The 23,568-nt window shown below is 45.8% G+C and overlaps 2 protein-coding genes across 9 annotated transcripts in view; both read left to right on the top strand.

The window, feature by feature from the left end:
• LOC306670615 (myosin light chain kinase, smooth muscle-like) overlaps positions 1–1,159 on the top strand; it is a 125,874-nt gene extending 124,715 nt beyond the window's left edge. For all 7 annotated transcript variants that reach the window (XM_079155365.1, XM_079155362.1, XM_079155360.1 and 4 more), the window contains one exon: positions 1,089–1,159. In XM_079155365.1, the coding sequence (XP_079011491.1) occupies positions 1,089–1,144 (56 nt within the window). In that variant the 3' untranslated portion in view covers positions 1,145–1,159. The remainder of the gene's footprint in view (positions 1–1,088) is intronic.
• Positions 1,160–1,964: 805 nt separating this feature from the next.
• The window catches only part of MYLK (myosin light chain kinase), a 118,037-nt gene continuing 96,433 nt past the window's right edge, over positions 1,965–23,568 (top strand). For both annotated transcript variants that reach the window (XM_079155262.1, XM_079155261.1), the window contains exons 1-7: positions 1,965–2,150; positions 2,595–2,760; positions 4,941–4,959; positions 6,096–6,625; positions 7,169–7,375; positions 14,105–14,239; positions 17,044–17,196. In XM_079155262.1, the coding sequence (XP_079011388.1) occupies positions 2,091–2,150; positions 2,595–2,760; positions 4,941–4,959; positions 6,096–6,625; positions 7,169–7,375; positions 14,105–14,239; positions 17,044–17,196 (1,270 nt within the window). In that variant the 5' untranslated portion in view covers positions 1,965–2,090. The remainder of the gene's footprint in view (positions 2,151–2,594; positions 2,761–4,940; positions 4,960–6,095; positions 6,626–7,168; positions 7,376–14,104; positions 14,240–17,043; positions 17,197–23,568) is intronic.

Here is a 23,568-nt window from a genome sequence, read left to right as displayed (position 1 = left end):
AACAAAAACTAGACAAAACTTAATAAGTAGTTATGTTAAACAGAAATGCATGCATAGTCCTTTCCAGTCATGTGTGGCCACAACTTAAATTGATGCAGGTGCTTGATATTAATCCCTTTTCAGGAAGCTTCTAGTGAAACCTCACAGCAGGTATGGCTGTAGGAAATCCTCAGCCATTATCTTCCTCCTCCATGCCTGCATCCCTGTGCAGTCATATAAATGTCAAAAATACCCTCTCTTCTTCCTTCTCCCTGCCATGTCTCAAAAACAAACAAACAAACAAACAAAAAAACCACACCCCACTATTGCATAGTTATTTCCTGGTCCCATTATGATTTGTCTCTCCCCAGCTATACCAGCTGGATAAAACCAGCTGACCCCAGCTGTCTTTCTGAGTTTGCTTTTTAACTACTTCCTGCCCAGCATGGCAGCAGCTCATCCAGGGTTGGCAGTACCTGATGTGGCAACTTCTCAGTCAGGACTGGCAGTGCCAAGTGGGACAGCATAGCAGATTCCCTGGGAGATGCTGACCTCTCTGTAGCTCATCTGCAGTGACCCCTTCTGCTCCATTTCAGCTTGTTGCTATTTGCTGGGCCTTCCATGGAAGGATGGAATATTGATTGAATCTGTCATGAGTAGACATGAAGAGCCATCTGCCTGGGCTTCTTCCTCCTTCCTACAGTGGGTCTGTTCTGGAGTCATCCTGGATCACCACAGATAATCCCCAGTGGAAGGTCCTGAGTGACACCTCCCAACTTAGAGTGGTGGAATGTTCTAGAACCTAGCAGACCTGAGTAAATTCCTGTACCGTTCCTGGCTATATGAACTTGTGTGGGCGACTTAACTTCTTTCTCATTTTTCTTATCCATTTAAAAAATAGGATAGTGTAGTACTCATTAAATTATTAAATTATTGCAAGAAATTCATGTGGTAAAGTACCTCTCTTCATGCCCATAGTGACTCTGCATATGCTTATGTTACCATCATTATCCCACCCTGCCCCTGTTGTTTAATCTTCATGTCATTGTTTTATATTGGTAGCTCAGACATGACTGCTCAACCCTCTTTCTGTGTTTACTTCTTCACAGGGAGTCTTGGGAAGAAGCGTGATCGGCCTGTTGTTTACCCCAAAACCTTGGGGTAAGTTCCAGGATGTTCAAGCCAGATTCAGGGTTGGGTTGGGTTTTCCTGCTGACTAGGCCAGGATAGGACTAGGGAGTAAGTGTTCTTGGGCATCATAGGTTGTAATTATTAAGGGTGGAAGCCTAGTGAGGCATATCATTCCCACAGCACCTCCTGACCTGGCAACCTCTGTGGGTAGCCCCCTTTGACTGGTCCACCTGCTAAATGCTAAGGAAGTGGGAGGCATTGCTGTAGTCTGCAGGGAACTCTAACTATCAAGGCAGTAGATAGAAAATGTAAATGAGCAGACTTAGAAGGGGCAAGTAACTGTAGCTTCTATAACAGAGAAGCCCCAAATTTCAATGGCTCAACACAGTGAAAGCTTGTTTCCCAGGGCAGAGGAGTTCATTTCAGAGGTTCTTGAGCAGGTGGAGAGCCTTGCACATGCTCTTCCAGGAGCTCAGGCTTCCTTCGTTTTATTGCTCCATCTCTTGGAGTCTCTGCATCTAGCCAGCAATGTGGGCAAGAAAGAGCTTGGGAGATCAGCCTTGGAATTTGCAACACCTCTGCTCAGGGTCATTGGCCAAAACCCAGACTTTGGCCAGAGTTCAGTTGAATTCAGGTGTCCCTAACTGCAAGGGAGACTAACGAAGTGTAGCTGCATGCCCAGGAGGTAGAGGAAATAGGTTTTGGTGCCATACATTTTTCCAGAAGTGGCAGGAGAAATTGTTTGAGGTCTGGAGTCAGGAGGCTACCCTTGGATGGTTTCTGATCACAACTTAAGTGACTTGGAATAGGTGGAGGGAGGAGGATCAACTTGCTGCCTTGTGTAGAACTAGATTCTCTGGTGATTTTTTTCCAGGGGCAGATTTTCAGCTTCATCAGTGGGGACTTGTCCTAGCATCTGGGGTGAGTGCCCACCAAAGTTTGCTACCAAGCTGGGCAGAGCAGTGGTCAAAGAAGGACAGATGGGGCGATTCTCTTGCAAGATCACTGGCCGGCCCCAACCACAAGTCACCTGGCTCAAGGTGAGATTTCATTTTCCCTGACTCTGACCCAGGCCAGGTGGCCTGAGAGTTCAAGGTTAGACCCTTGGGCTAGTCAGAGCTGTCATTTCAGTTGACTCCTTCTGTTTCAACCATAGGTGGTTCTCGGGGTTTCCTTTGCATGTTTGATAATGGTGCTTGATTTTGCCCCTCTTACACTCTCCTGTTACTCCAGCCAGTGTTGTTCTCATTCTCATGCTCACAAACATCATAAATCCCTGAGTCAATATAGACCTGAACACCTCGAGGGTAGACTAGAAAGTCAGGATGCAGGCTTCAAGTCACGCCCTCTGAGCACGTTCACAGAGTCCAGAGCAGAGGGCTGTGCCACCCTGTGTCTGTCACACAGGATTGACAGGAGGTGGGAGGACGGTGCCTAAAGGTGAGCAGACTTCTGTGACCAAGCCACCCTATTGCCATCCACAGGGAAACGTCCCACTGCAGCCGAGCACCCGTGTGTCTATGTCTGAGAAGAATGGGATGCAGGTTCTAGAAATCCATGAGGTCACCCAGGATGACGTGGGCGTGTACACGTGCATGGTGGCGAACGGGTCAGGGAAGGCCTCCATGTCAGCTGAGCTCTCCATCCCAGGTATCAGGGTGGGGGACCCCTTCCTAGTGTATGAACACCCCCCCGCATGCTTACTCATTACACATCTGTGCAGGTATGCATGTGGCACACTTACCTATACATCCCCAGGGGCAGCGTCTTTAACAGGAAGAAAGCAGGGTGGGCCTGCAGCACAGATTTGTCCCTAGAGGAAGATGCTGTGAGCGAGTTGCCCACTTGATTTGTGTCTCTGCACATGGTGCCACCTCTGTGTCTTCAGTTCTTCCTTCTCACTCAGACACCTTTTTTCTATCTCTAATTGCCAAAAAGAAGAGTGGACATTGCTAATGTCTTGCCATCACCCCTGCCTAAAATTTAACTTGTTATCTGCTTTGTCTTTCAATCCAGATGTTCCCTCAACTTAACTCTTTCTACCTAGTATCTCACGTTCCTTTTCACCAGACTGAACATGTCCCTATCCCCTTTTACCCCTGCCTCTTCCTTTCTAGAACCATCAGTCCTTGTCACTTCTTCTTTCAAGATCTCTCAGAACATGTGACCTCCTTACAGTTCTCTTGGTTCCTCCAGGTCCAGCCTGGGGAAACCAGGGCATGCGGGTGGGAAGGGGTCACTTCACTGGACATGACAGCCAGTGGTCACCAGTTTCATTGGTCACAGAAGTTGACTTTGGCTTGAGGATCAGGAAGGCTCACTCCTCCCTCCTCCTTTCTTTCCTTCTTCCCTTGGGTGATTTTTCTCTTTTGCATCTCTTTTCTTTCTCAGAAACTATGCCACCTTGCCCTTTTTACTTCTTTTGACTACATTCTACAAAAAGAAATTTGTTTGACATTGCAACCCAGAACATACGTGTGTATAGAAATATATTTAACTGAAACAAGTTTCATGAAACAGTCTTGACTCATTCTATGTACAGTGCATGCTGGTATTTTCTTTCTCTCTTTCTTTCTTTCTTTCTTTCTTTCTTTCTTTCTTTCTTTCTTTCTTTCTTTCTTTCTTTCTTTCTTTCTTTCTTCCTTCCTTCCTTCCTTCCTTCCTTCCTTCCTTCCTTCCTTCCCTTTCCTTTCCTTTCTCTTTCTTTCCTTTCTTTCCTTTTCTTCCTTTCTTTTTTTATACCAGAGATTGAACTCAAGGGTGCTTAACCACTGAGCCACATCCCCAGCCCTTTTTCTTTTATTTTTTAAATTTTGAGACAGGGTCTCTCTGAGTTGCTCAGGACCTCTCTAAGTTGCTGAGACTGGCTTTGAACTCACAATCCTCCTGCCTCAGCCTCCCAAGCTGCTGGGATTACCGGTGTGTGCCACTACACCTGGCCATACTGGTATTTTTCAGTTCTACCGGACAGTGTTAAAACAAGAAGTCCTGGTTCTGATCAAAGAATGTAACTTCACAACAAGCTGTGGGTTGGGAGCCGCTGTCTGGCATCTGGAGCAGGTGTTAGCTCCTCTCCCTTTACTCACCTACCATTGAATTTAAAAGCCACTCCCCACTAAGATTCTTAATGACAAAATGATACACTGCCTGGAATTTGTTTTAAAGTACTCAAAACAAGCAAACAAAACAAAAATGGAGAGACGAGACTGAGGCCATGTTGCTATTTCCTGAATCTTGGTGACGGCTCTCAGGGTTTGTGACAGCCTTCTCTTTACTATTGTATATTTTGGAATTTTCTGTGATAAAAGTTTAAAAAGAACATGACAGGAAACAAATTATCGTATGCTTTTTCTTGGAGGAAAGGAATTAAATTTCGCTTTCCCCATGTGTTTTTAAAGCATGTATTTATCAAAAACAAACACCTTTGGGAGCCTGTTCTTGAGGTCACAGTAAGATTGAAGTATTTGGGTTTGACATTTTCATAGATGGGTTTTTGTTGTTGGTTTGTCCCCACACTGTTTTTTATTTCCTTCTGTTTAGTGAAAGGGAGCAGATCCCATGTCCCAGGGCACAAGCCACTGTTAAAAAGCCCAGCAAGGACAGGCCTGGGAGCTTCTGTGCTAAGACTAGAAGTTTCTCACGCAACTCAAAAAGTTCAGCACCATGGAAGCCAGAAGCAGCGAGGCAGGGTGGGGCCAGGGTGACGGGGAAGTGCTTGGGACATAGAAACATGAAGTGTAATAAAGGAAAGGGATATTGTCTTATCGTTTTCTCCTCCTGGCCTATAAAATATTCCACTAATCTCTGTCTACTCTTCCCCCTTCTTCCAGGTTTGGACAATGCCAATAGGTATGTCTAAGCTTTGCGATTGTCACATTTTCCACCTTGAAATGCCCCACAAGGAAAAATGATGTCATCAAGAAATGCCCTGAATTTTCAAGTCATCGCACAGGGAGGAGACTTGACTATTTGGGGGTGTTATTTTACTTGGAGTGTTTTGCTCTGTTCTCCTTTTGTAATTTGCCACCTGGTTCTATATCAGGTTTATCATTGGTATTGAGAATCTTGAAAGATCCATGCCACCCTCCATCTCAGGATCCTCCCGGTACCTTTCCAAGTTAGCATGCTCAGGAAGGCAAGGATCCACCCACTCACCCAGCCAGCGCTCATGAGCTGCTTCCTGTCCTGTGTGTGAGGTACAGAGCTAGATCTTGTAGAGAAGGTCTTCAGACATCGCACAACTGTGGTCCCTCTGGGAGGAAGAGTGACAGAGAAATGCTAATTTGGATTTTAGGGCCAGCAAGGCCCTTTCTGAAAACTCCATTTTTGAGTTCAAACCTCTGAAGTGTGATATTAGCAGGTGAAGAAAAGTTCAGGGAGAACATGTTTCAAAGAGAGAGTCCCATATGTGAGAACTCTGAGGTGAGAGGTAGACTGTGGGGCCCTAAAAGAACACCTGTGTGACTTCAGCCTCAGCAGTGTCATGAGAGGGTCCAGAGACAGCACTCTCTTCAGGGCATTGTGTGAGACTCAGTTTTATTCTTTTGGCAGAGCTTGCTCAGCACACTGAGTTGTGGCCCCCAGTCTTATTCTTAATAGAGTGGAAAGCTGTTGGAAGACCCTTGAGCCTCAAGTGACACAATTCAGTTAAGGTTTTTAAAAGATTGACTTCTGTTGTTGTGTAGAACTGGATTAGAGAAGGCTATGTGAACAAGGAAAACTTGGCACTAGAGAGAAGAGAAAGTCAGATAAAATAGGCTCTGGGTGGAGGCACAGGAGAGGGAAGTGTCAGGAATGGCTGCTGGGGGTCTGTCTTGGGAAAGCAAATAAACTGCAAAGAAATGTTTTTTATCTTAATTGACCCTAATCTGTGGGCTTTTGTGATCCTGGAATCTGTGCTTGTGATAGTGATGCTTGTGGGTAAGCAAATGATCATTCTGTCCCTCCCTCTCCTCTCTACTTCTAACCCCACTGCCATCATATAGGCCATTTGTGAGAAGAACAGAGACCCCCAATTCAGATATCAGGAAGGAAGTGACCAACGGAATCTCAAAGGGACCGAAACCAGACAGCCTGGAGACTCCAACTGCAAGTAATAACTGCTCCAGCCCCCAGAGAGGTGGATCCCCCACCTGCACCACGAACAGCCAGCCACAGCCCCTGCAGGAGCCCAAGATGACGCTGAGTGGGGACTCACCTCAAAAGGTCCCACAGACCCCTGCTCTACAGAAGACTTCCAGCACCATCACCCTGCAGGCCACAAAAGTCCAGTTGGAACAAAGAGCACCCGTTATGGGGACCCCCCCTCCTGGAGAAGAGATGAGTCTGTCTGCTCCCCAGTCAGCCACCCTTCCCACAGGACTGTCTGACCTGGAAAGACCAGAAGTTGTGAGCGAGGATGCTACCAGGAAGAGCCCTATGGAGAGCCAGAGTCATTCAACATACCCCAAGTTTGAGAGTGAGCCCCAAAGCCAGGAGGTCAGTGAAGACCAAGCAGTCAAGTTCAGATGTGAGGGTGAGTAGAGCTAATTAAGGTTACTGCTCCCCAAATGTAGACCCTTGGTGGCCAGTTCCTCCCTTCAGCATACAGCTGGTCTGCACCTCCTGTATCCACCCATTCATTCCCTTGGACTAGGTCCCACAGGAAGCTAGAGGTCTTCCCTTCAGTTTACAAACATCCTTTATTCTAGAGAGACATTCAGTGGTAGTCTCTTTTTACTTGTAACATAGAGCACAGGCCCTGTGCTCTAATTCTGACTACCCTAGATGAACAAAACCCTCCTCCTCATCATCAAAAGAACAATCAGTAGGTCTCATCTTTCCTTCCTTCCTGGCTGACCAGGAGACCTTGGTCCATCACCCCTGCATTTCTCCTCACAAGGACGCTGACTGTTAAGACATTGACTCTTAAGGAACCTAGGGTTAGGAACAAGGAAACGGGCTCAGAAGCAGGAAGGCCACCCCACCCAGTCTAAGCTCTTCCCTCGAGGCCAGGCTTTCCTCACCCTGCCCCCCAGTGTTTTTGCAGGGGATTCATGTTCTTCGCCTGACCCTGTAGTTTCAGGGATCCCAAAGCCTGAAGTGGCCTGGTTCCTGGAAAATGTTCTCGTGAGGAGACAAGAAGGCACCATTGAGGTTTATGAAGACGACGGCTCCCATTACCTCTGCCTGCTGAGAGCTCAGACCAGGGACAGTGGGAACTACAGCTGCATAGCCTCCAATAGCCAAGGCCAGGTGTCCTGCAGCTGGACCCTTCTAGTGAAAAGTGAGTACATTCCTCCAGAAGAGTCCTCTCAGCAGGAGGACTATGCATGGGTGCTTCATGGGTTGCAGATGGTTCATCTCCTACAGCCCTGCACCTAGGCCTACAGCGTAAACAACTTCACCCACATGCTGAAGCCAAATACATTGCTCTTCATCAGTGATTCTTAATCAGGGATACACATCAGGGTCACCTCAAAATAAGCATGCCCAGCTGAGAGTTACTTCTTTTAGGTTTCTCAGCTGTCCAAGTAGTGCCATGACTAAGTGTTTGTGACCGCAGAGCACCAAGTATTCACTAAATGTACAGGTTTAGAAAAATGTGAGATGATGTGGAATACCACATTTTGAATTTTTTATTATAATATCTGACTATTAAAGTAATACATGCTTATCATGGAGTATTTAAACCACATATAATCTTAGGACTCTGAAATAAATATTTTAATGTTTTTTAAACAAAATCAGCTTTGTGCTGTTAATATGCTGCTTTCTATCCTAACTTGCTCATGTAACATTAATATCTTTATTATTTAATATTCTGTTATTGTTATTATTTCTATAATATTTAATTATTTATGCTTGCAAGCATGATTTACTAATGGTGATATAATATTATGCATAATGAGTGTATATAATTTAGGCATGCCCTTATTTTGTTGAAATTTTTATTATTTTTATTTTTCACTGTGATAAATAGGATTGGGGTATAGCTCGATAGTGGAGTGCTTACCCTAGCATAAATGAGGCCCTGGGTTTATCCCTAGCACGATAAGCAAAACAAAACAAAACTATGATAAATATTCTAGTACCCATTTGTCTCTCTTTAAATCTCCCCTTTACTTTAAATGCATACTGTGGACAATAGACCCCTGGAATACCATTGAGAACTGAATAAACAATACTGCAGGGGTAGAATCAGAAAGCTGCAGGCTGTTGGAAACGCTACAGGGCAAATAACCAATGCCCCTTTCCTTCAACAAAGAAAGTGTATGCAAAACAAGGAAGAGAGAGGAAGGGAGGGACAAGCTATAGGGAATTTAGATTAGAAGATGCAAAAGTGACATAAGCAATTATAATTTATGGACCTTATGTGAATTCTAACTGAAACAATTAAAAGATTATGAGAGTACCAGAAAAAATTTAAACATTGAAAAAGATTGATATGAAGGAATTAGCTCTATTTTAAGTTGTAATGGTGATCTCAGGTTTTTTTTTTAAGTTCATATATTTTAGAGATGCAAACTGAGTTATTACTAGTGAAATGATGATTTCTGATATTTCCATTAGAAATAATCCATGTGTGGGAAACATTGGTGGGTTATCGATGAAGTGGTATTGGTACATATAAAGAAAAATCTAAAGAGAGATGTGCAGAGGGATTCACTATGTTGTTTTTTCTACATTGCTTCTTGTGTGTTTGCAATTTTCATAACAAATACCCTAGTGGTGCATCACACATGCCACCTTTGTAGACTCTTAGGGTGAAATGTGTCCCAGATATTCTAGTAATATCTAGAAAAAGACCAAAGTGCAGGCCACAAGTGTCATATGTTATTTGTGTAAAATGAAAAAAAGGTCTACGTATGTACCTGCAACAGATGCTTGTGTGTGTCATAACACACTCCTGGAAGGTCACGCAAATGGCCTCAATACAGGTGAGGGGAGACCAGTGGGAAGGAGTCAGAGGGGTTTTGCTGTGTACTGTGGGTCCCCTTCCTCAGTGGGATTTTTGCTACGGCGTGCATTCCCTTGCGAGAGGTAGTCTCCATTCCAGGAGGGAGTCCCTGGAGACGGCTCACAGGTCACAGAGTTCAGCCCCATCAGCCTGGCCAGGGCTCTGTGTCCAGGCAGGGAACAGACACGTGGTGTCAGGTCTGCCAGAGGTTAATGACGTTACCCAGAGAGCCTATTCCTTCTATGGTTTCATCTTTCTTGTGAGTTTATCTAAATCTTGCAAGGGACAGTTTCTCTCCTGTTCCCATCTTGGGATAATTCACCTCAGTCTGGCTCCCTATCTTACTTCGTGTGGCAGCTTCATTGAGGCATATTCACATAACATAAAAGCCATCCTTCAAAAATGTATAATTAACTGATTTTTAATACATCAAGAGTTGTGTAGCTGTCACCATTATCTAAGTTTAGACCATCTTCTCCACCCCTGCCCCACAAAGTCCTGCCTGCTGTCAGATACTGCTTGTTCTCCCATTCCCCTGCTAATCTACTTCCTGTCTCTGTCCCTATGGATTTACCTTTTCTGAATATTTCATATGTATAGACTCATGTAATATGTGATCTTTTGTGACTGGCCTCTTTTTCTAGGCAGAACGTTTCCAAGGTTCAGGTATGTTGTAGCCGGTGCCAGTAGCTTCATTCATCTTTATGGCTGAATAATATTCCAGTATATAGGGATAGCATGTTTTGTTTATCCATTCATCCACTCCATGGATACCTATCTTTAATATTTATTTTTAATACATGTTTTCAATTTTGAGGGTATTTACCTGTGAGTGCAGTTGTGGGGTCATATGGTAATACTGCGTTTTACCTTTTAAGGGATTGACAAATTGTTGTCCACAGTGGCTACACTGTTTTACTTTCCACCAGCAGTGTACAAGTGTTCCAGCATCTCCACATTCTCACCAACACTTGTTATTTTCTACTTTTTAATTATAGCCTCCCACAGTCATCTCCTTGTGATTTTTATTTTCATTTCTCCGGGGACTAGTGATGTTGAGTATCATTTCATGAGCTTATCATCTTCTTTGGGGAAATACATGTCCTACCCATTCCTTAACTAGGTCATTTTAAAATTTATTTTATTTTTTTAAGATATATAGATTGTATTTTGATCAATTCTGGACAGCTTTCAGGACAGGTGACCTGATATCTACCCAGGACAAATATGCCTGAGATGCAAATAATCAGAGGGTCACCCTTATCACCAGTTATTGTGGGCATTTTTCAGGATTTTTTTAATGATGTCAACTTGACTCTCCCTTTTGAATCCCTGTGAATGTGAGCCTCAGAGGGAAGAGAAACTTTCTCAGGTTTTCTGTTGCATGTGGCTCTATGCCTAGCTTCATCCTCAAGCAGCGTTCTGGGTGTGTGGGCCACCAGCCAAACAAGCCCTTGCCGAGGGAGCTGCGAGAACCCCCTTTCTGGTCTTGCCTGGAATCTTGATCACTGCAAGATGTTTGTTCACTTTCTCTTCTTCCTTTAGACAGAATTGGATGGTGTCTTCTAAAGGCATCTCCTTCCTTACTTTCGAATAGATCTGCTTTTTGTTTTGGGACCTCTGCTGGGGGAAGAAGGTCCAAGGTGCGCCACTGGGGACTTGGGCTCCATTGTCTGGTGGCCAGGCGGCGGGGCTGCGCTGTGCTCCTTGCACTCTGCACTCCTTGTGCTGTTTGCTGGGCCTTGAGCAGCCTGTGGCTGCCACTGCTCTTGTTGTATTTTAAGAGTTCTTTATATATTCTGGATACAAGTCCCTTATCAGATATATGATTTGTAATAATTTTCTCCCATTCTGTAAAGTCTGGCTTATTATTCAGAATTTAATTGCTGTGACAAGATTCCTGAGATAAAGCAATTTAAAAGGTTTATTTGGCTCATGGTTCAGCTTCAGAGGTTTCAGTCCATGGTCTGTGGTTCTATTGCTTGAGGATCTGTGGTGAGACAATGCATTATGGTAGGAATGTGTGAAGGAAAAAATTGCTTACTTCATAACAGCTGGGAGGCAAAGAAAGATTGAAAAGGGCCAGAGTCCCAGTATCTCCTTTAAGGGCACTTATTCAGTGACTAACTTCCTCCCATTAGTCCCCACCTCCTAAAAGTTTCACCCTCCTCCCCAGTAGAACCATGAACTGGGGATGAAACTTCACATGGTCTTTGGAAGAAATTCCAGATCCAAACTATAGCATGGGATTATTTGTCATGTGTGGTCATTGAAGTCTCTGCTAGTTGCTTAGTGATTGGTTAAGAATTGGATGGCAGTTCCTTAAATGTCCTGAGCCAGCGTGTCTCCAGCCTTCACTGAGGGGTTCTCTGTGTGCGTGGGGCTTGCCTTCAGCACTGTAGCCAGCACTTTACAGTTCTGCTTAGCCTTTACTTCCTGCCTTCTCAGAGACTTTAGGTCAGTCGGAGGTGACAGTAGGGCCACCTCAGGTCTTTCTTGGGCATATGCACAGCTCTGCACCTGCATGTGGCCTTCTAGGCTCCCAGGGGTATATCAGAGTTTTTCAAAGCCCAGCTTTTCCTTTTAAGATTTTTGGTCAGACTCTTGTTAGCCCCGTCTGACACTGCTGCCTGAGTAGTTGTGATGTCAAACCATTGTCTTTGGTTGTTTTGTACAAGCGCCCTGGAGATAGCACTGTTGACATAGATCAAACTCTGAGTCCGGTCAAATGAGAACATCCCTGAAAATGCAGCCACAGAAGGAGCCAGACCTGTCCAACAGGGGCAGTTCTCTTGGGAACAGGGTTTTTCAAGAGCTCCAACCCCATTCTGCCCCTGCTAGGCGGCTGGTTTTCACAGACACCATAGTTGCCGCTGGTTTTCCAGCAGAGCTGCAGTCACAATGCTACCAGCCTTGCTGTTTACTCAGATTTAGATGGGTTGGGGGTGGAGGTTTGTTTCTCGTATTCATTTGTTCGTTTGTTCATAGATGAATGCTCCTTAGAAAGTTGTGAACCTTTGATTAATCTCCAGAATTCTGGAAAGGTTGATTTAGACTCCCCTTGCCAGTACTCTCACTGCTTTTATGAAGGAGTAGATTGAAGAGGTCTTTACTCCACTGTTCCATAAGTGCTTTGTGACCCCCTGCATTGTCCCACAACGTCTCCAGGCCCCACAAGACCTAGTTCACTCTTGGCAGTTTACCAAGATGCAGGTCATGTGACACGTGCTCATTTAGGTTCTTCCTCCTTCCTTCCTTCCTTCCTCCCTCCCTCCCTCCCTCCCTCCCTCCCTCCCTCCTTCCTCCTTCCTTCCTTCCTTCCGTCCTTCCTTCCTTCCTTCCTTCCTTCCTTCCTTCCTTCCTTCCTTCCTTCTCTCACTGCAGGAAAGCTATTTTCCCTCCCCAGACCTCTTCCTATCCTTTCCCCTCCTTGAAGGTCTTATCCAACCACAATTTCCTCTGCCTCCCTTTCTCCAGTCTCTTCCTCTTTTCTCCAAGCATGTCCTTTGCCTTCCCTGTGCTGAAAAGAAAAGAAAAAAAGCAGAAGGATCTGCTTGACGACCTCAAACATTCTCTTTCATCCCTGAACTACACTTGCTCCAACTAGCAGAGTTTCTGTGCACAGCTTCCATTTGACAGTAGTAACAAACACCCATTGAGGATGCTCTGTGGGCCGGGCTTTGTGCTAAATGCTGTACTTGTGTTATTTCATTTAATGAACCCAGCAGTCTTGCAAGAAAATTTCAGTTACACCCATTTTCCAAAGGGTCCTGAACTGTAGTGAGGTTAAGTGACTTGGCTGAGGTCACCAGCCTTACAGAAGATGGCATATTTCTAAGCTGAGTTGGCCTGTCATCTTTTTGGTGAGTCCGAGGCATTCCTGGAGTGAGGGAATTTGACAATGGCTGGGGGAGGGTAGAGATGGTGCCTCCCTACACCTCAGATTCTGTCCGCCCCTTCCTCAGTGCTGAGCCTGTCTAGAGCCACTGTCATTCTGTCATACAGCTGCTCTCCCACTGCCTACCCTCCCTTTAGGGTCTAGAGGACAAAGTGTGGCCACAGAGTCAGAGCTGGCTGTGACACCTGCCCCACTGTTGGGCTTGACTATGGGAAATGGTGAACTACACCTGCCACATGAACTAAAGATGGCAGCCTTGGCTGTGTCTTCACAGTCACATCTAGAACAGTGCCCGACGCATAGTAGGCTCTCAAATATTGCTCATTTCCTTGCCTGTGATCTCCAGTGACATAGTATGGGTTTTCCCTCAAGTGCATTGAGCAGCACCAGGGATATATCTTCTCATTGCCGGATCCAGCCATTTTCTCATCCCTTGGACATCTTGACCCCTCTGCAGCATGTTCTGGTTGGTGTCAAAGAAATGATCTGTCCCTATTGCTCTTAATTAAAGGCCCCAAACTGCAAAATGTTTCCCAGTTCACTGATATACAAGGCTTTTGGAAAGTTCAGCTTAGAGGTTCTCCAAAAATAGAATGTGCATAAGAATCAGTGCGTATTTCCAGGCCCCAGCATTTCTGAACCCTGACTCCAGATTGGGGCTCAGACCACTAGAAAAATAAAACACATCTGAGTCTTTGTCATTTGATTCATTCCTGAAATTGGAAAAAAATAGTCATCATAATTTAAAATTCAAATATCTCCACTGTGGGCCTTTGGTCTCTATATAAGTTAAAATATATCAAGACTGTGTAATCACTGCAGGACGTTAAGAGGCTATGTCCCCAGGACAGCAAAGGTCAAGACCAGAGAGGAGCTGCCTGAGCCACAGAGGAAAGAGCAGGCAGGGCCAGGTCCTGAGCATCCCAGAGTTAGGGTGCTTTGTGCCTGTGAAAGACACTGCCTGTTCTCCTGCTTGGGACTCCAGGTGTCTGGTGCTGCTGTTTCTGAGGTGTGAAGATAGACAGGATACAGCCAATATTCCCAGCGTGCCCAGTGCCCAGGGCAGCATTTGCCTGTGAGACTTGGTGTGCCTGTGGTCAGTCACCAGAGCGGGCAAACTGTGATCTGAGATGGTCTGTCTGTTCTTTGCTCCCCAGGGTTGGTCACAATGGAGGTGGCCCCCTCATTCTCCACTGCCTTGAAGGACTGCACTGTTGTTGAGGGCCAGGATTTTGTGCTGCAGTGCTCTGTACAGGGGACCCCTGTTCCCCAGATCACTTGGCTGCTCAATGGTGAGTTTCCCATCCCCAGCCCCATGGGCCTTGAGCCCTGCCTGAGTTCTCAGTTCTCCCTCTGCACCATTTGTCCCCCGGAAGCACTGGGTATGGAGAGAACACAGGAAGTGAGTCTGGTACCCACGCACTGAGCAAGTTCCTCACCTGCTGGAGCCTTGAGTTCCTCATCAGCACAGTGGGAACGATGCCATTGGCCTTGGAGGAGGTGGTTGTGAAATTCAAGGAACTTATGTATATAAAGTGGTTGATGAGGTGCCTGGCACATAGGTGCACACACCATTTATTTTCTTTCCCTACATTCAGTTCTATCAGAGTTCCTTAATAAATATTTGTTGAGTCTATACATGAAAAAATAAATAAATAACTTAGTGAGCCACGCCAGAAATTGTTTGAGGAAGCTTGCCTTTTGTTTAATGGCTGGTGGTTCTGAGAGGCCTAGACTGATAGTTCTTTTTAATGTTAATTTTAGTTCTAAAGAGACAAGCCAACTCTTTTTTTTTTTTTTTTTTTTTTTCAAGTCAGGTCCTTTGAAAAAAAATAATCACCATATATTATCATCCCTTTCATTTTAAAAAGGCCTTCTAATTTCAGAAGTGTGAAAGAACTCTGATTTTATAATTGAAAATAGTCCATTAAATGAACGAAACTGGGCAGGGCCTGCTTTGGGGAGATGCAGGGAGGATGAAAGGCACCGGCGGAGACTCAGGAGGGACAGGCACTTGTACTTCCCCACCACAGAGTGGTCAGGGGACCTGGAACACCCTATTTTACTTCTCTGGGTGCTGGCTCCTTTATTGATGGGGAGATAGGGGAAACAGAAGGTTTGGGGTCTCTGCTAGCTCTTGCCTCTGATAAAATAGGCTCCTTTATAGGCAGCACCCATCCCCTGTGCACCAAATAGTCCCCAGTTGGCTCTATGTCATGACACATAGCCTGTGAACCTTCCATGTTGGTAGTTTGTTCATGCTTTGCTAGAAAGTATTTTTGAGAAAGATGAGGTGCTATATATTCTTCCCATATGTAGTTAGCTTGAGCAGATAAGAAAACTGAGGTGCACCATCCCTCCCACACTCATCTAAGGACAGAACTTCTGTGGGTCCTCTGACAACAAGGACACAGCCTCCTTGAGGCTGGAACAGAATGTGGACATAAGGACTAAACTTCTGCCTGGTTCAGAGTCTAGAACAAGGGTCAATAAACATATTACCTCAAGGACCAGATAATTAATCTTTCCAGGTTTTTGAGCCATACAATCTCTATGAGAACTAGACTCTGCTGTTGCAGCATCAAAACAGTATAGATACTATATGAGTGTGACTGTATTGTATTACAACTTTATGGACAATGGAATGTGAGTTTCAGGTAATTTTCATGTCAGGAAATTTTATTTAATTTTTTTCAACCATTAAAAATTTGTAAAAACTATTCTTAGATTACCGGCTGTACAAAATAGGACAGGTTTGGTCCAGGTGCTATAATTTGCTGAACCCCTTGGTTTGCACTTCTCAGGACAGTTCTTAGTGAACCTTGGTATTTATGCACTCTTGCCACTAGGGGGAGATAGTGCTCCTAAGTTGGGTTTCCTTGCTGGTGAACTCTGGTCCAACTCCCTCCAAGCAGTTTCATGACTCCCTATCCTGACTTCCCTGAGCCAACAGCTCCCTGTTTGTGGGGCCAAAATGGGTTGTGCAGTAAAAGTAGAGCTCTTACAATGCTTGTCTGCACATTTGGACAGCGGAGGCACATTAACGGCAGTAAGGAATGTGCTAGTGATCTCAAGGAAGAGGTTTTGGGAGGTGTCATTATCATACACACACACACAAAATAAAGCAAAAAGCAGTGTTCAGTCTGTTCAGTGGCAGGGTCCCAGCCCCTGCCTTTCCTACCAGCCCCATTTGTTCTAGTGGGTTGGGAAGATTCTCCTCCTTCCAGCCCTGTGGCAAGCTGGGCAGTCTCTGCCAAACCGTTGTGGAGACATGAAGTGTTGCTATGTGCAGAAGAAAACATTGCATTGCAAGGAAAGCATTTCTTTCTGTACTTTCTCCCACCCCCTACAGCCACCCCCAATTTTATGAAGTGCAAACCAGGACCCCGGGGCCTGGCAAGGAAAGGAACTGACAGTTGCTTCCTATAGGGCAGATGGACACATTCCTAAGACTCTAAGGCCAGAGTCTTCAGTAATGAGATGATATTTTTTTCCTGGAAATTAAAGGTTACATCCTGGAATGATAAAGTCCCAGGAACATATAGCAATAAGAAAACTAACATATAGCATTGCATGCACTCCTGTCTCCATGTAGGACTTTGTGTAAAGTGACCTGAACAAGGGGCTTCTCACAGAAGGGCCAGGGTGGTTTTTAGTTCCCCATATTTATCTTTCCGTAAATGCTAAAATGTACCTAATTAGGGTGGGGATACAGAATTGCTTTCTGATAAATATCTGCAGAGGGAAATGCAGTCATTGTTTCTGGAGACATCTAAAAAGAGTTGGGAGCCACGTGTTCAGTCTAGGCAAGGTCTGCTCTGAGCCTGGGCTATGGGCCAAATGACCCTGTAAGATTCTTTCCAGGCGTAGAATACTGTGAAGTTGAGGGCATGGAATGGGGACAACTTATTTAATGCAGAATGCCCAGAACTGTGACCCTTTCCCTTCTGTCTCCAAATTCCTCCAGAATCTCTTCCCCTAGTCTTTCCAGGCCAAGGCTTGCCCTCCAGGGGTCTGGTCCAGCCCCAGTGTTATGACAGCAGCAGTCTGCTGACAAGTGCTCCCTGGCCTGAACTTCCTGTGCTTCCCTCCACAGGGCAGCCCATCCAGTATGCTCACTCCACCTGCAAGGCCGGCATGGCTGAGCTCCACGTCCTGGATGCCCTGCCAGAGGACAATGGCACCTACACCTGTCTGGCCGAAAACGCCTTAGGACAAGTGTCCTGCAGCGCCAGGGTCACTGTCCACGGTAGGAGCCTACAGACACCTTTCATGCAGACATGTCTGCTCTGGAGGAGGGGCACTTTTCTAGAAAATACTATTACTGGCCCACATCAGGGAGCAGAGGTGCAGATGGCATTGCTGTACACCACTCCTGACCAGCTGCAGCTACAGCAGGGAGAGGCCGCCGGAACCTCCTAGGCTCAGAGTAGGGATTCCAGTGAAAGCCTTGAAGCTGAAGGCAGGCAGGTGGAGGAGATGGGCTCCTGGGGCTTAAGTGACGGGGGTCTGCCGGCGGGAGGGGCCAGTCTCCCACCCTGGGTCACCGCAGTAGGCCAGGGGAAAATGACAGTGGCTTCCCTGGCTCTAGAAGCTCCCAGTCTGGTAGGAGGAGAACTACCCACTCTCCAAGAAGATTTAGGAGGAGTACCCACATATTCCCAGAGCATGTAGGGGTCTGAAAAATGACCCACTGTGCCCTGGGGACACTAGGTAACAAAGTGTGGGTGTTGAGGCTTCTAGAGGGTCCCCTTTTCTTCCTCTGCTCTTCCTCAGCACCCCAGACTTTTTTTTATACATCACCAGCCTGTGTCCAGTAATCTGATTATCACAGTCATTCATTGATTGGGCAAGCACTTAGTCCCCAGGAATCACAGGGAGCCATAGACTCAAGACTGATCTGTCTGGGCTGTGGAATCAACAGGCATGGTGACAGTTCCAGGCAGGTGCTTCTTGAGTCCAGCGTCTTCAGGTAAGCCAGAGTCCCTCTCTCACCTTGGGCCTGTGCCCTCTGATCATACCTGGGTCCTCAGGGTGCTTGGACTGGGTGAGTGTGTCTTCTCCATCGGGCTAGCAGGGGACCATGCCTCCTCCTTTTGTTCCCAAGATCTCAGGCCTCTCAGGAAAGCCCCTATAATGTGAGCAGAGAGCTTTGAGGCTTCAGGAGATGGTTTCACAGAAAAGTAAAAGGGGCAAGATGTTTGTGGCCTACTATTTCACCTCACCTCTGTCACCTCACTAAAACTGGTAGCTTGGGGGCTAGGGTGCTGTCTATTTTACACAGAAGGGTCTGGAGGTCTGTCTTATGAAGTAAGTCAGCGTCACTCGGCGAAGTGCAGCATGCTGGTTGGTAAAAGTGGCCTTCGGAGCCCAGATCCTGGGACTTGGAAGCCCAGGCTATTCTATGGCTGCCCTTTTCTGGAATGTGCATTCCCTATCCCAAAACAGCACTGTCCATCCCTTAGGGACACAGGAACCAGCCCCAATGGAGAATGTGGCTGATGCTGTCTCTGTGAGACTCTCCACCCAGAGTGGACCTGATTTCTCTGAAGAAATGCCTCAGCAGGGAGTCATTGGTGAACTGCCTGCCCTTTCCTTCCAGGAAGCCCTCTGCATGTGGGTCAGAGCTGCCGCAGGCCGTGGGTTTCCCAGCCAGCATACTGGTGGACACATTTCTCCCACTTATCCTCATAGTTCTGATTTCATGGCTCACAGGAGCCTTGGGAGATTGTGGCATGAGACTTTTAAGGGAGCAAGAATGGCTCAGAGCCTGGTCTCCTAGGGCCAGGGAAGCAACTCTTCCCTCCCATCAGCTGCCTTTTCTCGGAAGTCTGTGGGGCCCATCCCAAGTATATAATGGACTGGAGAGAAGCACGCACTGGGCCAGGTAGTTCTGCTTCTCCTTTCTGAGACTCTACCTCGCCAGCCTTAGCCAATAGCCAGCTAATCCAGGGCCTGTCCTGGGTTGTCTGTGTTTAGATTGGATTAGCAAGACACAGCTGAGCTAATGGATGTGTGGAGGTGCGGTCTCCAGATGACGGGTCAGGAACTCTTTGGGACTATTCTCCTGACTCCTGGGTCTTGGGATGAGAATGAGGCTGTTGGGGGGGGGGGGGGGCACAAATGATCTCCCATCCTTGTGTGTTTTAAAGTAGAAAGAGAGGTCTCAGCAAGAACTCTGCCAGTCTCCTCAGGTTTGTTCTAAAAGCAGCCTGCGTGAGTGAGAACCCTCTGGGTGGGGGATTTACTGGCCTGTCAAGGCCAGACAGAGGCTCAGATACCATAAATGGTGAACGAGGCTGAGACGCAGCCTTGTGCTCAGGCCCAGCAGCGTTTGAGCTGTCTCTGCTCAGGCTCGGACAGGGCAAACCTGGCACAGTGACACCCCTGGCACTGTGCCCAAGGCACTCAGGGGGCTTGGGTCTGCATCCTGCAACATCCTCAGCTGTGAAGGTTTTCTTATTTTCTTGGCAGCTCCTTTGGCTCCAGGTGCTCTGAGGACAGGTAGAGGCACTTGTTCCCTACTGCCCTGGCTGCTGCTCTAGTCTCTCCCCTAGCTGCCCAGGCCTCACTCTGTCACCGTCAGTATGGCATCCATTAACGGGGGAGTGCATGGATGTGGCACTGACTGCCTGATGTGACTCCTGCTCACCAGTTACTAGCCCTGCTGCCTGGGTGTGAGCCATCCAGGCCTCACCTTCCTCTTCTGTGAAATGGAGATTCACATGGTCACTCACGGTACCATGAGGATTAAATGAGTGAATACGTCTAGTGTCTCTAGAACACAGGAAGTTCTAACTATGTGCTATTATGACAGATGTCCAACTTTTAAACAAGATAAAATATCCTGGGGAGTGCTTTTATCATAGGGTCGACTCACTACAGCATTTTTTAGAAAAAAATAGGAGTGAATCAGAGAAGGGAGGTGCTGAGGTAGTGACCTAAAACCGTGGACTCAAATGCCTCATCCCAAGAACTGTGGTCACAAGATGGCGCCATTCAGCAGGACTTCTCCCTCCAGTTGCCCCCCCCCCCCCCCCCCCCCCCCCCCCCCCCCCCCCCCCCGAGGATCCAGATCTGGGGGCAGCTCTGCTGGAGACAAGCTCCATCTGAGAGTTCGGCAGATGGTATGCTGAAGGCCAGACGTGGGCACTCTTCCTCACCTCTTTATCCTTTTGCCAAGGTTTTGCAATCACCCAGAGCCCTGGCCCAGCAGTCTGTGGCATTTTCTGAGGCCACTGTATGCTCTGCCTCCCCTCGTTGGTAGCTCTCTTCTCCCCAAAGTTCCACAAATATCATTTTCTCTGGAAGCCTTTCCTAATTTCCCCTGAATGATTTCTCTGAACACCCTGGACTCTCTTATTATGCTTATTTATCAACAGATCTTTATTTATGCCTGGCATTGTTCTAGGGAAACTTCAATAAGCAGGTCAGACAAGGACCCTGCCTTCACAGTGCTTATGTTCTGGTGGGAACAGTCAACACCTGGTTTAATTTCAAACACTGGCAAGTCCTATTAAGAAAACAAGCAGGGCATGAGAATAGGGGAGAACGGGAAGGCACATTTTTAGTTGTGAGATGAAGGAAGCCTCAGAGACTTGCAAAAGAGTGCCCAAGTGCAAAGGCCCTGAGTCAGGAACAAGGTGACAGCAAGATGGCCAGTGTGGCCTTTGCCAAGTGAGCCAGTGACAGAGTGGCAAAACCTGAGTTCACAGAGAAGAAGCAAGGTGCATCATGCAAAGCCTCTAGGGGTAGGGAGAAGTGTTTTATTCCAACTATAAAATCTGATGCTAATTATTTATTTGTTGTCTGTAGTACCCCTGCAGGGAGGGCCACGGTCTTCCCCACTGGATGCAGAACAGGGCCTGCCGTGGGAACGGTACTTAGAGATCCACCAAAAGGGTGAGCCTGTCAGGGCCTTCCCTCACTTTCTCACTTTTCTGGGGGCTTGGTGCTCAATGGGGTGTGCAGGAGATCTGCAACTAGCTTTATATTTTTAAATATATTTTTTAGTTGTAGATGGACACAATACTTTTATTTTATTCATTTATTTATATGCGGTGCTGAGAATAGAACCCAGTGCCTCACACATGCTAGGCAAGCGCTCTACCACTGAGCTACAACCCCAGGCCCCGACAACTAACTCTTAAGGGTCCTCAACAAATATGCCTTCTTTCCTCCATGAAGATGTGGGGGAAGAAAAGATCCCTAGTATTAACCAGGTAGTGATAGTCTCCCCTCCTAACCCAAGATGAAGCCTAATGGTGAGTAACTCAACTTCCTGCAGAGCTCAGGAAGATCTGAAATAAATATTTCACTATTGGACTAAGTAATGGGGGGGCACTTTGGGGGCTAGAATATTTTAAATTTATTTTACCCTGGAGCATCTTTGTCAAGGCTAAAATTCCTAAATGACTAATTTTATTAATAATCTGCTAATTGTACCCATTTTGACATATTTCTCAGTCTAATTATTTGTTTATATAACCAAAGGCCTGCTGGGGCCTATTAGAAGCACCTAAGGACATAAAGTGTGAGTAAATAAAAAAAAAAAAAAGATGATCTCTAGAATAAGAAATAAAATTTAATAAGCATACTTATTTTAGAGTATTTGTTGTGATGAAGAGTCCCTAAACAAGACAGCATGCGTTAGTGAGGACAGGTATTTGCTCCACACTAGAAACATCAGAGAAGCACAGTTAATTTCAGATTGACACCAGGCAACCTGTGGGGCTGCTTAAACCACTCTTCCTAAGTTGTGCATGGGTTGGACATAAACTGGCATAAGGCATGGACCCTGCCTTCAATGAGCTAAAAATATTGACAACTTTTTAAATATTCATGTTGGCTAAAGAGAAATTTACTGACGGAGAAGGATAAACACTGGTTTTAACTTGCCTTTTTAAAAATATATCAAGAACCTTAGTCCATCCAGAACATCTGCCCATAAGCCTTTTAAACTCTAAGAAGGCAAGCAAGTAATTAATTGTTAAATCAATGTAGAACCGGTATTTTAGTTTTCTAGAGTTTGAGTCCAGAATAGGATGTGTATAGCATGTGGGTCCTTCACATTCTAGAAGAATTGCAAAGGTGGAAGTGCACATTTGTGTACATATCATAGAACTGGAGCTTTGTTTCACTAATTGGACAACTATAGAGATTTAATATCTGTCTACTTCTACAGCCCATAAAAGGTCACACCTACCATTTCCTTGCTTGGAGACCTTGGTCAAGAATGCTTCCAGGTCTGGGTTGTAGCTCAGTAGTAGATGCTTGTCTAGTAGGTATGAGGCCCTGGTTCTATCCCCAGCACTGCAAAAAGAAAACAAAACAACAACAATAATAATTTTTTTAAAAGAAGAAAAAAAAAAGAAACCAAAGAATGCCTTCAGAATCACATCACTCTCTTCCTAGTGGCACAGTGTGACCCATGTTAGGAGAGTGTGACAGGAAGTGTGGTTTCCACGCATGCGTTGCCTGGGGACGTTAGGTGGTTTGGATGCTGTACCTTTCTGTTTAGAGCTTGATTATAACTTCTAAGACTGTAAGAAGGCTGTGGTCTCACTGATCCCTGCCTCCTATCTAGCAGCCCTATCATTACTGGTTACAGGTCTTTTTTGGGATGTCATACATCATGGTACTTTCATTCTTTTCCTTGCATGTATCCCTTTGCTTAAGTTCTGGAGAAACCAGTAGGAGGAACGCCAAAAGAGAGCCAAGCTATGTGAGGAAGAATCTTTTATAATGCTATAGGAGTAGCCCTTTGACTGACTTTCCAGGAAGGTTCTATTTGGTTGGAAGACCGACTTTTGATGAAAGAGAGTTTAGAAGCCTCCCTCGGGATCTATAGCTTGCACATGCCCTGGAGATGGGAAGGGGCTGGGCTGCCCTTCAGCTGGGCAAAAGGAACCCTCCTTTTATGACTCCCCCAGTGTTAATCCTGGAATCCTGGGCAGGAGGAGGTTGATCCCCAATCCCTGGACATGCTGGATTATGAGCACCAAATAAAGGAAGAGGAGAGGATTGGCTACTGCCATGCCCCCTCAGTTGATGATTTATTGAATTTCCTTAGAATAGTCGGGTTTGGAGCAAATCAGATCTGCTGTTGGAATGGTATTTTGCTTTATGATAGCTAAGGAAAATAGCTCATGTTCAAAGCTAAAAGAAAACCTTTAGTAGATCCAAGATAAAGGCAAACACGCATTGAAAGCAAATTTGGATCAAAAATATGGGGCTTCAAAAAGCAGCAAGTTGACCAGCAATAGTTGACCAATAGAAAAATAACTGCTTTTAAGGGAAAATTCAGAATCGAGTTTTTTTTTTTTTTTGCTGAACTCATAAAAAGAAAAGGAAGGGTCGTGAAGGGAAGAACAAGGAGAATTATTGTGCATAGGAAGACGATGAGATTGCGGCCAGCCACCCAGGGAAAGGCTGAAGAAGTTACTTAATGTCAGGTCCAAGAGTTGCTGAAGGCCTTGCTACAGCCTTAGTGTTTGAGGAACAGGCTATACTGGTTATTATATCAAGTTTAATACAAAAGGTAACAAACTGCTCCCATTGAGTGGGTTTTTAACTCTTTCTCTAAGAGTTTTGCAAAATGTTATATTGCATTTATTTTTCA

The sequence above is a fragment of the Sciurus vulgaris genome, assembly GCF_902686455.1.
Source record: "Sciurus vulgaris genome assembly, chromosome: 10".
Classification (NCBI taxonomy): Eukaryota; Metazoa; Chordata; class Mammalia; order Rodentia; family Sciuridae; genus Sciurus; species Sciurus vulgaris.
This window is presented reverse-complemented; position numbering and strand designations above follow the sequence as displayed.